Raw genomic sequence first — 13,944 nt, forward strand, 5'->3', positions numbered from 1 at the left:
AATTTCGTCCAATTTCTTGCCACTTTCGCATCTTTGGGCCACTGGTGCAACTTGAATCCGTCCCTGTTCGTGTTGTTACACCCTCCGACAACACACCGACGAAAGTGATAAAATGGCGGATTGCTTCCCGATGTGACGTCACAACGTGACGTCATCGCTCCGAGAGCGAATAATAGAAAGGCGTTTAATTCGCCAAAATTCACCCATTTAGAGTTCGGAAATCGGTTAAAAAAATATATGGTCTTTTTTCTGCAACATCAAGGTATATATTGACGCTTACATAGGTCTGGTGATTATGTTCCCCTTTAAACAAGTTTTTGGAAAATGTTAAAAGCCTTGAATGTTCTGAATGAGTCGCAATGGTTGCTGTTGGAATTTTTTTAATCGGTCGAGAAATGTTGAAGTCATAACATTTTTAATTGTCAAAGGGCATTAATGAATTTCAGGAAAACCAGGAATTTTCCAGTTCAAAAAACAACTTAGTTTTTTGTCCTGATTAAGAGGAATGTTTTGACGGTAGACCGGTTGAAGTGGGTTGAAAAATGTGGAAGGAGTAGTCGACAGAATAAAGGGTCAAAAAAGGGTTTGTAAAAACGGGATTTCCGGAAATTCCTGGAATTTTTTTTTAACTTGGAAAGATAATAGCTTGAATGTCCAGGATGAGTGGAATGTGTTGAAGGTGGAATGGTTGGAATCGGTTGAAAAATGTGGGAATTGTGGAAGTTTGAAAAATGGCCAATTCATTTTGAATGGGGAAAATGTCCCTGAAAACTGTGAATTCTTGGAAATCCGGGAATTTTCTAAAAATGTTTGAAGGAGAGCACACAATTTTGAACGGGCTGGATATATTTGAGTTGAAACAGTTTGAATCGGATGAAAAATGTGGGAACTGTGGAACTTTGAAAAATGTCCCATTGATTTCAATGGGAATTTCATGGAAATTTGTGAATTTCGGGAAAAGCGGCATTTTTTTGGAAAATGTTAAAAGCCTTGAATGTTCTGAATGAGTCGAAATGGTTGGTGTTGGAATTTTTTTAATCGGCCGAGAAATGTTGAAGTATTAACATTTTTAATTGAGAAGTGGTATACCGTATTTTCCGCACTATAAGGCGCACCGGATTATTAGCCGCACCTTCTATGAATTACATATTTCATAATTTTGTCCACCAATAAGCCGCCCCGGACTATAAGCCGCGCCTACGCTGCGCTAAAGTGAATGTCAAAAAAACGCTGCGCTAAAGTAAATGTCAAAAAAACAGTCAGATAGTTCAGTCAAACTTTAATAATATATTAAAAACCAGCGTTCTAACAACTCTGTCCCAAAATGTACGCAAATGTGCAATCACAAACATAGTAAAATTCAAAATGGTGTAGAGCAAAAGCAACATAATGTTGCTCGAACGTTAATGTCACAACACACAAAATAAACATAGCGCTCACCTTCTGAAGTTATTCTTCATTCGTAAATCCTTCGAATTCTTCGTCTTCGGTGTCCGAATTGAAAAGTTGCGCAAGCGTGGGATCCAAAAATGGCCGGCTCCGTCTCGTCGAAGTCATCGGATTCAGTGTCGCTGTTGTTGTGCAGCAGTTCTGTGAATCCTGCCTTCCGGAAAGCTCGGACCACAGTTGTGACCGAAATATCTGCCCAGGCATTTACGATCCACTGGCAAATGTTGGCGTATGTCGTCCGGCGCTGTCTGCCCGTCTTAGTGAAGGTGTGTTCGCCTTCGGAGCTGTGTGAAAAAAGCCACCCGGCCTCTTCGCGTAAACTTCCCTTAACCACTCGCTCATCTTTTCTTCATCCATCCATCCCTTCGAGTTAGCTTTTATGATGACGCCGGCTGGAAAGGTCTCTTTTGGCAAGGTCTTCCTTTTGAATATCACCATGGGTGGAAGTTAGCATGGCAAGCTAGAACCACAGTGAAGGATGACTTCTCATTCCCTGTGGTGCGAATATTCACCGTACGTGCTCCCGTTCCACAGTGCGGTTCACAGGAATATCAGTTGCTGTGAAATACGGTAGTAATCCGTGTGCGGATGGAGAGATTGCGTCTTTTTATGAACCGGATCCTTGTCGCGTAGTAGGAGCCATTTTGTGGTCTTTACAGATGTAAACAGGAAATGAAACGTACGGTGATATCCGCGCGTTTTTTCTTCTTCTTCCGGGGGCGGGTGGTTGCTTACAGTAGAAGAAGAAGCGCTTCCTGTTCTATGGGGGCGGGTGCTTTCCTTGGCGGTTGCTTGCGTAGAAGAAGAAGCGCTTCCTGTTCTACCGGGAAAAAAGATGGCGGCTGTTTACCGAAGTTGCGAGATCGAAACTTTATGAAAATGAATCGTAATAAAGCGCACCGGGTTATAAGGCGCACTGTCAGCTTTTGAGAAAAATTGTGGTTTTTAGGTGCGCCTTATAGTGCGGAAAATACGGTAAATGAATTCCCGGAATTTTCTAGTTCAAAAAACAACTTAGATTTTTGTCCTGACTAAGAGGAATGTTTTGACGGTAGACCGGTTGAAGTGGGTTGAAAAATGTGGAAGGAGTAGTCGACAGAAAAAAGGGTCAAAAAAGGGTTTGTAAAAACGGTATTTCTGGGAATTCCTGGAATTTTTTTAAACTTGGAAAAATAATAGCTTGAATGTGCAGGATGAGTGGAATGTGTTGAAGGTGGAATGGTTGGAATCGGTTGAAAAATGTGGGAATTGTGGAAGTTTGAAAAATGGCCAATTCATTTTGAATGGGGAAAATGTCCCTGAAAACTGTGAATTCTTGGAAATCCGGGAATTTTTAAAAAAAATTTGAAGGAGAGCACACAATTTTGAACGGGCTGGATATATTTGAGTTGGAACAGTTTGAATCGGATGAAAAATGTGGGAATTGTGGAACTTTGAAAAATGTCCCATTGATTTCAATTGGAATTTCATGGAAATTTGTGAATTTCGGGAAAAGCGGCATTTTTTTGGAAAATGTTAAAAGCCTTGAATGTTCTGAATGAGTCGAAATGGTTGGTGTTGGAATTTTTTTAATCGGCCGAGAAATGTTGAAGTATTAACATTTTTAATTGAGAAATGGTATAAATGAATTCCAGGAATTTTCTAGTTCAAAAAACAACTTAGTTTTTTGTCCTGATTAAGAGGAATGTTTTGACGGTAGACCGGTTGAAGTGGGTTGAAAAATGTGGAAGGAGTAGACGACAGAAAAAAGGGTTTGAAAAAACGGTATTTCTGGGAATTCCTGGAATTTTTTTAACTTGGAAAAATAATAGCTTGAATGTGCAGGATGAGTGGAATGTGTTGAAGGTGGAATGGTTGGAATCGGTTGAAAAATGTGGGAATTGTGGAAGTTTGAAAAATGGCTAATTCATTTTGAATGGGGAAAATGTCCCTGAAAACTGTGAATTCTTGGAAATCCGGGAATTTAAAAAAAAAAATTGAAGGAGAGCACACAATTTTGAACGGGCTGGATATATTTGAGTTGGAACAGTTTGAATCAGATGAAAAATGTGGGAATTGTGGAACTTTGAAAAATGTCCCATTGATTTCAATTGGAATTTCATGGAAATTTGTGAATTTCGGGAAAAGCGGCATTTTTTTGGAAAATGTTAAAAGCCTTGAATGTTCTGAATGAGTCGCAATGGTTGGTGTTGGAATTGTTTTAATCGGCCGAGAAATGTTGAAGTATTAACATTTTTAATTGAGAAATGGTATAAATGAATTCCAGGAATTTTCTAGTTCAAAAAACAACTTAGTTTTTTGTCCTGATTAAGAGGAATGTTTTGACGGTAGACCGGTTGAAGTGGGTTGAAAAATGTGGAAGGAGTAGACGACAGAAAAAAGGGTTTGAAAAAACGGTATTTCTGGGAATTCCTGGAATTTGTTTTAACTTGGAAAAATAATAGCTTGAATGTCCAGGATGAGTGGAATGGTTGGAATCGGTTGAAAAATGTGGGAAATGTGGAAGTTTGAAAAATGGCCAATTCATTTTGAATGGGGGAAAAATGTCCCGAAAAACATGGAATTCTGGGAAATCTGGGAATTTTTGTAATTTGTCAAGCGAAAGCCCGCGATTCCCGAATAGGCTGAACAGTTTGAAGTTGGAACGCTTTGAATCGGGTGAAAAATGTGGAAGGTAAAGTGTGCCAAAATCAGGACAAGAAGAAGAAGAAGTTGAAGAAGTTTAAAAAATAGAGGAATTTTGGTGTAGAAAACCGTATCTGTGAATGCTCCAAAGCAGGGGTCACCAACGCGGTGCCCGCGGGCACCAGGTTGCCCGTAAGGACCAGATGAGTCGCCCGCTGGGCTGTTCTAAAAATAGCTCAAAGAGCAGCACTTACCAGTGAGCTGCCTCTATTTTTTAAATGTTATTTATTTACTAGCAAGCTGGTCTCGCTTTGCACGACATTTTTAATTGTAAGAGAGACAAAACTCAAATAGAATTTGAAAATCCAAGAAAATATTTTAAAGACTTGGTCTTTACTTGTTTAAATAAATTCATTTTTTTTTTTTTACTTTGCTTCTTATAACTTTCAGAAAGACAATTTTAGAGTAAAAATACAACCTTAAAAATTATTTTAGGATTTTTAAACACATATACCTTTTTACCTCTTAAATTCCTTCTTCTTTTTTCCTGACAATTTAAATCAATGTTCAAGTAAACATTTTTTTTCATTGTAAAGAATAATAAATAAATTTTAATTTAATTCTTCATTTTAGCTTCTGTTTTTTCGACGAAGAATATTTGTGAAATATTTCTTCAAACTTATTATGATTAAAATTCAAAAAAATTATTCTGGCAAATCTAGAAAATCTGTAGAATCAAATTTAAATCTTATTTCAAAGTCTTGAAATTTTTGTTCTGGAAAATCTATAAGAAATAATGATTTGTCTTTGTTAGAAATATATATTTTGGTCCAATTTGTTATATATTCTAACAAAGTGCAGATTGGATTTTAACCTATTTAAAACTTGTCATCAAAATTTTAAAATGAATCTTAATCAGGAAAAATGACTAATGATGTTCCATAAATTATTTTTTTAATTTTTTCAAACAGATTCGAATTAGCTAGTTTTTCTCTTCTTTTTTTTTGGTTGAATTTTGATATTTATCTGTTTCTATATATCTTTATTGTAAGAAGTAATTAAGATGATCAGTGTTTCCACTAAGATAAATATCATTAATTATTAATAATAACATAGAGTTAAAGGTAAATTGAGCAAATTGGCTATTTCTGGCAATTTATCTAAGTGTGTATCAAACTGGTAGCCCTTCGCATTAATCAGTACCCAAGAAGTAGCTCTTGGTTTCAAAAAGGTGGGTGACCCCTGCTCCAAAGCATTCACACAATTATGTTTAAAAATATGTGTTAAAAAGAAAACAGAAGACATGGGTTTAGGTCAAACTGAGATGCAGAACCATGTATGTAAATGTGTTCTTCTCCGCCTTGAACCCTTAGCCACACCATCAACGTGCTGAGCAACCTGCCCGTGCCCTGCATGGACGTACTCATCGACCTGCCCGTACAAGGAGGAGTAGAGACGTACGGCGGCAAAAACATGGACGCCATACAAGTGTTGCTGGACTTCATGGAGAAACGGATAGACAAGGTAAAGCTCATCCTGGATCAGGTATAGCCGCTGATTCTGCAAATCCTTTTCAACCTACATATATTCAATTGATTAGACTGCAAGATACTTAACGTTCGAACTGGAAAACTTTGTTATTTTTTGTAAATATTAGCTCATTTGGAATTTGATGCTTGCAACATGTTTCAAAGCTGGCACAAGTGGTAAAAAAGACAGAGAAAGTTGAGGAATGCTCATCAAACACTTATTTGGAACATCCCACAGGTGAACAGGCTAATTGGGAACAGGTGGGTGCCATGATTGGGTATACAAGCAGCTTCCATGAAATGCTCAGTCATTCACAAACAAGGACGGGGAGAGGGTCACCACTTTGTCAACAAATGCCTGAGCAAATTGTTTAAGAACAACATTTCTCAACGAGCTATTGCAAGGAATTTAGGGATTTCACCATCAGCAGTCCGTACTATCATCAAAAGGTTCAGAGAATCTGGAGAAATCACTGCACGTAAGAGATGACATTACGGACCTTGGATCCCTCAGGCGGTACTGCATCAAAAAGCGACATCAGTGTGTAAAGGATATCACCACATGGGCTCAGGAACACTTCAGAATACCACTGTCAGTAACCACAGTCTGTCGCTACATCTGTAAGTGCAAGTTAAAACTCTACTATGCAAAGCCAAAGCCATTTATCAACAACACCCAGAAACGCTGCCGGCTTCGCTGGGCCCGAGCTCATCTAAGATGGATTGATGCAAAGTGGAAAAGTGTTCTGTGGTCTGACGAGTCCACATTTCAAATTGTTTTTGGAAAACTGTGGATGTCATGTCCTCCGGACCAAAGAGGAAAAGAACCATCCGGACTGTTATAGGCGGGGTGGGGCGGGGCGTGGTTGGGGGCGGGGCTAAGAGGGGAGGAGTATACTTACAGCTAGAATTCACCAAGTCAAGTATTTCATATATATATATATATATATATATATATATATATATATATATATATATATATATATATATATATATAAGAAATACTTGACTTTCAGTGAATTCTAGCTATTTATATATTTATTTTATTATATATATATATATATATATATATATATATATATATATATATATATATATATATATATTTATATAAAAGAAATACTTGAATTTCAGTGTTCATTTATTTACACATATACACACACATAACACTCATCTACTCATTGTTGAGTTAAGGGTTGAATTGTCCATCCTTGTTCTATTCTGTCACTATTTTTCTAACCATGCTGAACACCCTTTCGCAGGTACCCAGAAAGGTTTCGAGTACCACCAAAAAAACTGAATCTCTGAAGACAGTATAAAAATCTGTGTTAAAGGTGTACAAATAATGTTTGTATAATAAGCATGTTATTTTTTTTACAAATGAGGGTTAAGAGTTCAGTACTAAAAAACAAAAATGAATGTGGCTTAAGTACCGTATTTTCCGCACTATAAGGCGCACCGGATTATTAGCCGCACCTTCTATGAATTACATATTTCATAATTTTGTCCACCAATAAGCCGCCCCGGACTATAAGCCGCGCCTACGCTGCGCTAAAGTGAATGTCAAAAAAAACGCTGCGCTAAAGTGAATGTCAAAAAAACAGTCAGATAGTTCAGTCAAACTTTAATAATATATTGAAAACCAGCGTTCTAACAACTCTGTCCCAAAATGTACGCAAATGTGCAATCACAAACATAGTAAAATTCAAAATGGTGTAGAGCAATAAATAGCAACATAATGTTGCTCGAACGTTAATGTCACAACACACAAAATAAACATAGCGCTCACCTTCTGAAGTTATTCTTCATTCGTAAATCCTTCGAATTCTTCGTCTTCGGTGTCCGAATTGAAAAGTTGCGCAAGCGTGGGATCCAAAAATGGCCGGCTCCGCCTCGTCGAAGTCATCGGATTCAGTGTCGCTGTTGTTGTGCAGCAGTTCTGTGAATCCTGCCTTCCGGAAAGCTCGGACCACAGTTGTGACCGAAACTATCTGCCCAGGCATTTACGATCCACTGGCAGATGTTGGCGTATGTCGACCGGCGCTATCTGCCCGTCTTAGTGAAGGTGTGTTCGCCTTCGGAGCTGTGTGAAAAAAGCCACCCGGCCTCTTCGCGTAAACTTCCCTTAACCACTCGCTCATCTTTTCTTCATCCATCCATCCCTTCGAGTTAGCTTTTATGATGACGCCGGCTGGAAAGGTCTCTTTTGGATGGGTGGAAGTTAGCATGGCAAGCTAGAACCACAGTGAAGGATGACTCCTCATTCCCTGTGGTGCGAATATTCACCGTACGTGCTCCCGTTCCACAGTGCAGTTCACAGGAATATCAGTTGCTGTGAAATACGGTAGTAATCCGTGTGCGGATGGAGAGATTGCGTCTTTTTATGATCCGGATCCTTGTCGCGTAGTAGGAGCCATTTTGTGGTCTTTACAGATGTAAACAGGAAATGAAACGTACGGTGATATCCGCGCGTTTTTTCTTCTTCTTCCGGGGGCGGGTGAAGCGCTTCCTGTTCTATGGGGGCGGGTGCTTTCCTTGGCGGTTGCTTGCGTAGAAGAAGAAGCGCTTCCTGTTCTACCGGGAAAAAAGATGGCGGCTGTTTACCGAAGTTGCGAGATCGAAACTTTATGAAAATTAATCGTAATAAAGCGCACCGGGTTATAAGGCGCACTGTTAGCTTTTGAGAAAATTTGTGGTTTTTAGGTGCGCCTTATAGTGCGGAAAATACGGTACAGTTTTTTAATTGAGCTGCTGCATTTTTTGGTTGGGTTGTTTATTTCTTTTGAGTAACTTCTATCCATTTCAAAAAGGGGAATAATGTAATAGAGTGATCTATGTTTGTCTGTTGCCATCTCCTGGTGAAGGTTGGCTATAGCGTACTGGGGTTACTTTTTGGTTGGCCAACGATTTACGTGGTGTTTCGCACCTGACGTCACTCAGGTCCGCATGGAGCTGGAGGGGGCGTGGCTTCCAGCTCCGCCTGAATTTCGGGAGATTTTCGGGAGAAAATTTGTCCCGGGAGGTTTTCGGGAGAGGCGCTGAATTTCGGGAGTCTCCCGGAAAATCCGGGAGGGTTGGCAAGTATGCCTAAAATACACTATATTGCCAAAACTATTTGGCCACCCATCCAAACGATCAGAATCACTTGGCCACAGGTGTATAAAATCAAGCACTTGGGCATGGAAACTGTTTCTACAAACATTTGTGAAAGAATGGGCCGCTTTCAGTGATTTCCAGCGTGCAACTGTCATAGGATGTGAAACAAATACAGTCGTGAGATTTTCTCGCTCCTAAATATTCCAAAATCAACTGTCGGCTTTATTATAAGAAAATGGAAGAGTTTGGGAACAACAGCAACTCAGCCACAAAGTGGTAGGCCACGTAAACTGACAGAGAGGGGTCAACGGACGCTGAAGCGCATAGTCCACTGCTCTGGATTCTAGAGCAGTGGAGACTAAGGCTGAAACGACGCGTCGACGTAGTCGACGTCATCGGTTACGTAAATACGTCGACGCCGTTTTAGTGTGTCGACGCGTCGCATATTTACGTCACACTACCGTCATGGCGGAGATGACGTTAATCATACTATCATTGTTGTGTTATTAAGCAAAATAAGCAATACTTTTACTTTTGTTGAAATGTTTACACTGTTACAGAATATTTCGTTTTGCACTTTTTTGTATTGGATGTTTATCTTTATTTTTGCACATTTTAAAGCAAAATAAGCAATACTTTTACTTTTGAAATGCTTATACTATTGCAGAATATTAAGATTTGCACTGGATGTTTACTTTTATATTTGCAAATTAAAAAGCAAATAAGCTACCGGTACTTTTAATTTTGTTAAATGTTAAAAGTTTTAAATGTTTACATTGTTACAGAATATTTTGTCATGTTGTCAATGTTGACTGAGTGGCCATACTTTTATTTTTTGTAAATAAAAGTCATGCCTTTTGAAAAAACTGGCCTACATTTATTTTTTCATCTTCATTTTAAATAAAAAAAATAATTGGTAAAAGAAAAAATAATCTATAGATTAATCGGAAAAAAAAAATATCTATAGATTAACCGATTAATCGAAAAAAATAATCTATAGATTAATCGATAGAAAAATAATCGTTAGCTGCAGCCTTAGTGGAGACGCGTTCTCTTGAGTGATGAATCGCGCTTTCACATCTGGCAATCTGATGGACGAGTCTTGGTTTGGAGGTTGCCAGGAGATTGGTACATTTGGTAGAGGAGGAATTATGGCGTGGGGTTGTTTTTCAGGAGTTGGGCTTGGCCCCTAGGAACTTTGAATGCTCCAGGATACCAAAACATTTTGGACAATTCCATGCTCCCCAACCTTGTTGGGAACAGTTTGAAGCGGGCCCCTTCCTCTTCCATCATGACTGTGCACCAGTGCACAAAGCAAGGTCCATAAAGACATGGATGACAGAGTCTGGTGTGGATGAACTTGACTGGCCTGCACATAGTCCTGACCTGAACCGGATAGAATACCTTTGGGATGAATTAGAATGGAGACTGAGAGCCAGGCTTTCTCGAGCAACCTCACCAATGCGCTTTTGGAAGAATGGTTGAAAATTCCTATAAACACACTCCGCAACCTTGTGGACAGCCTTCCCAGAAGAGTTGAAGCTATAATAGCTGCAAAAGGTGGACCCACATCATATTGAACCCTATGAGTTAGGAATGGGATGGCACTTCAAGTTCATATGTGAGTCAAGGCAGGTGGCCAAATACTTTTGGCAATATAGTGTAGTTCACATTTCCACTAAAAACTAGCTGCTAAGCTAGTAGGTAGGTTGTATTGGGCATTGTTGTACTTCACCTTTGTCCGTGATCCATAAAACATGCTTGTATAGATCAGGGGTCGGCAACCTTTACCAGTCAAAGAGCCATTTTGACCAGTTTCACAAATTAAAGATAACAATGGGAGCCAGAATTTTTTTTTGAAACTTAAAATGAAATAACACTGCTTAATAAGTTTGTTTTTTTTGCTTTGTGCTATGTATAAACCAGGGGTCTCAGACACGCTGCCCATACCTTTATATGGAATTTGAATGCTGGTGCGGCACGCGGGTCTTATATGAATGGCGCTTGTCAGTGTCATGCGTGCCGTGATGGTACAGCATATAGCACCCACTACAACCAGCGTACCTGATCAGCCACACCTTGTGTGGGGGTTCCGCTTGCTCACGTAAGTGACAGCAAGGCATACTTGGTCAACAACCACACAGGTTACACTGACGGTGTCGGTATAAAGAAAAAAAACTTTAACACTCTTACTAATAATGCGCCACACTGTGAACCCACACTAAACAAGAATGACAAACACATTTCGGGAGAACATCTGCACCGTAACACAACATAAACACAACAGGACAAATACCCAGAATCCCATGCAGCCCTAACTCTTCCAAGCTACATTATACACCCGCGCTACCAAATCCCGCCCACCTCAACGGACGCACAGAGGGGGGGGGTTGATGTGTGAGGGAGCAGGGTTGGGGTGGGGGCGGGGTTTGGTGGTAGCAGGGGTGTATAATGTAGCCCGGAAGAGTCAGGGCTGCATGGGATTCTGGGTATTTATTCTGTTGTGTTTATGTTGTGTTAAGGTGCAGATGTTCTCTCGAAATGTGTTTGTCATTCTTGTTTGGTTTTGGTTCAAAGCGTGGTGCATTATTAGTAAGAGTGTTGAAGTTGTTTTATATGGTCACCGTCAGTGTAACCTGTGTGGGTGTTGACCAAGTATGCCTTGCTGTCACTTACGTGTGTAAGCAGAAGATGCATAAATCAAGAAGCTGGGCTGGCACGCTGTTAATACAGATTGTAGATGGTGCTAAATGCTGTACCATCATGGTACGCCCTTATTATTATTGTAAGGGTGAAAATCGGAGAATATTAATCCCGAAAGTTTTCTGCAAGAGGGACTGAAATCCGGAAGTCTCCCGGGAAAATCGGTGGGGTCGGCAAGTAAGCTGCTGAGCCGCATCAGAGTGATCAAAGAGCCGCATGCGGCTCCGGAGCTGCGGGTTGCCGACCCTTGGTATAGATGGTTTACTGATCAATAGCCATAACATGCAGCTTGTGAAACATGTATGTGTGTTTTTAGGGCTCCAACTACATAGAGGGGCTCACTCCGGTGCTCAGCCTGCTGACTGAAGCATCCAGACGCCACAGAGAGATCCGCAGATATGTCAAAGCTCAGGTATGGTATTTTAAAAACATCAAAAATAGTTGAATTAGGTCTACTGGCTTGATTTTGAACTGTGGAATGCCATTGCCAGGTGCTTCCTCCACTCAAAGATGTCAAGACCAGGCCTGAGGTGGGCACCACCACCAGGAACAAGCTGGTCCGCCTCATGACTCACGTGGAGATGCCAGTCAAGACGGCGGCTGCAGAGTTTCTCTTTGTCTTGTGTAAAGAGAGTGGTAAGGAGGAGAGCGAGGTGAAGGAAGGAGCGTGTGCAACACTTGACATGTTGTCTTGTCGTCTAGTGGACAAACTGTGCAAGTACACGGGTTACGGACATGCAGCCGGAATCCTTCTGAATAAAGGGCTGCTCGGAGGAGGAAGAGGAGAGACGGAGTACACGGACGATGAAGACACTGACACAGAAGAGTACAAAACTGCCAAACCTTTGTGAGTGTCCACTGATGTAGCCCAACCCTTTAACATGTAAAAGTCAGGCTTCACAAATATAATGATGATCAGTTAGTATTATTTGAACAATACGTTTATTATTGTGAACAACTGCACTGCATCATTTGGTACGCTTAGTGAGCTGCACAAGAGCTAAAAAATGTTCATGTTATCCAATAGAGATGCCCAAAAGAATTACATTTTCATCCAAATAGTAATTTCAATTTATTCCGATTCTAAATAGATTCATACTTTTTGAGAATCAATTGAAGAAAAGAAGATATTTTATTATAAAAAAATGCTTGCAATTTTTTAATAATCAATTTTTGGATTAAAAACATTTAAACAATTATTACTGATATTACTTTTATTATTGATGCTTATATTTATTTTATTTTTTTGCTTATTTTGTAGTATTCTATTTTATAAGTAAAGTATTTCTCTGTCTTTTCAATTGCTTGGTAAGTTTCAGTCCTAAGTATATATTGTAAAGCTGGGCTTGGGTTGGATTTGGGATTGCTCTATTTTTTTATTAAATAATGATTTCTTTAAATAAAATGTTAAATAATAAAAATAAAAAATAAAAAAAAATATATATATACACACACACATATGTATATCCATCCATCCATTTTCTACCTCTTATTCCCTTCGGGGTCGCGGGGGGCGCTGGAGCCTATCTCAGCTACAATCGGGCGGAAGGCAGGGTACACCCTGGACAAGTCGCCACCTCATGTGTATATATATATATATATATATATATATATATATATATATATATATATATATATATATATATATATATATATATATATGTGTGTGTGTGTGTGTGTGTGTATATATATATATATATATATATATATACATATATATACACCCACACACACACATATATACATACATATACACATATATGTATGTATGTATATATATATATACATATACATATACACATATATATATATATATATATATATATATATATGTGTATATGTATATGTGTATATATATATATATATATATACATACATACATACATACATATGTGTATATGTATATATGTATGTATATATGTGTGTGTGTGTGTATATATATATATATATATATATATATATATATATATATATATATACACACACACCCACACACACACATATATGTATATATATATATATATATACACACACATATATATAGGCCAACACTACACTTATAAGTTGTATTATAGCAGCCAAGAGAAGCCCCAAAGATGTCCACCTCTATTATTACTGTCTATATATAAAATGTGCATTATTATTTTATTTGCCTACGGGCAAAGTGGCTCAGATGAAAGCACAGCCATCCAGAAACTTAACGGGATACCTGGTACCAATCCAACTTCCGCTATCCTATTCACTGCCGTTGTGTCCTTGGACAAGACACTTCCTTACCTTGCATCCGGCGCCACTCACCGGTGTATGAATGTGAATGAACGTGTGGTGGTGGTCGGAGAGACTGGTGACGTAAATTGGCCGCCACGTTTCTGTCAGTTTTGCTCCAGAGCAGCTGTGGCTACGAATATAGCTTACCACCGCTAATGTGAATAATGAGTTCTTAGTTCTCAGTTCTCACGGTAAAGCGCTTTCAGTGTCTAGGAAAGCGCTAAATAAATCTAATACGTTATTATTATTATTTCATAGCAGAATGTCTTTCTAA

The 13,944-nt window shown here is 39.0% G+C and overlaps 1 protein-coding gene across 1 annotated transcript in view; it reads left to right on the top strand.

Moving 5' to 3' along the window:
- Positions 1-13,944, top strand: part of ric8b (RIC8 guanine nucleotide exchange factor B) — a 43,390-nt gene that overhangs the window by 12,774 nt on the left and 16,672 nt on the right. Inside the window, exons 5-8 of the mRNA XM_061924571.2 lie at positions 5,448-5,598; positions 11,719-11,814; positions 11,894-12,038; positions 12,105-12,249. Of these exons, the coding sequence (XP_061780555.1) occupies positions 5,448-5,598; positions 11,719-11,814; positions 11,894-12,038; positions 12,105-12,249 (537 nt within the window). The remainder of the gene's footprint in view (positions 1-5,447; positions 5,599-11,718; positions 11,815-11,893; positions 12,039-12,104; positions 12,250-13,944) is intronic.

This window comes from Nerophis lumbriciformis, linkage group LG29 (assembly GCF_033978685.3).
Source record: "Nerophis lumbriciformis linkage group LG29, RoL_Nlum_v2.1, whole genome shotgun sequence".
NCBI classification, from domain to species: domain Eukaryota; kingdom Metazoa; phylum Chordata; class Actinopteri; order Syngnathiformes; family Syngnathidae; genus Nerophis; species Nerophis lumbriciformis.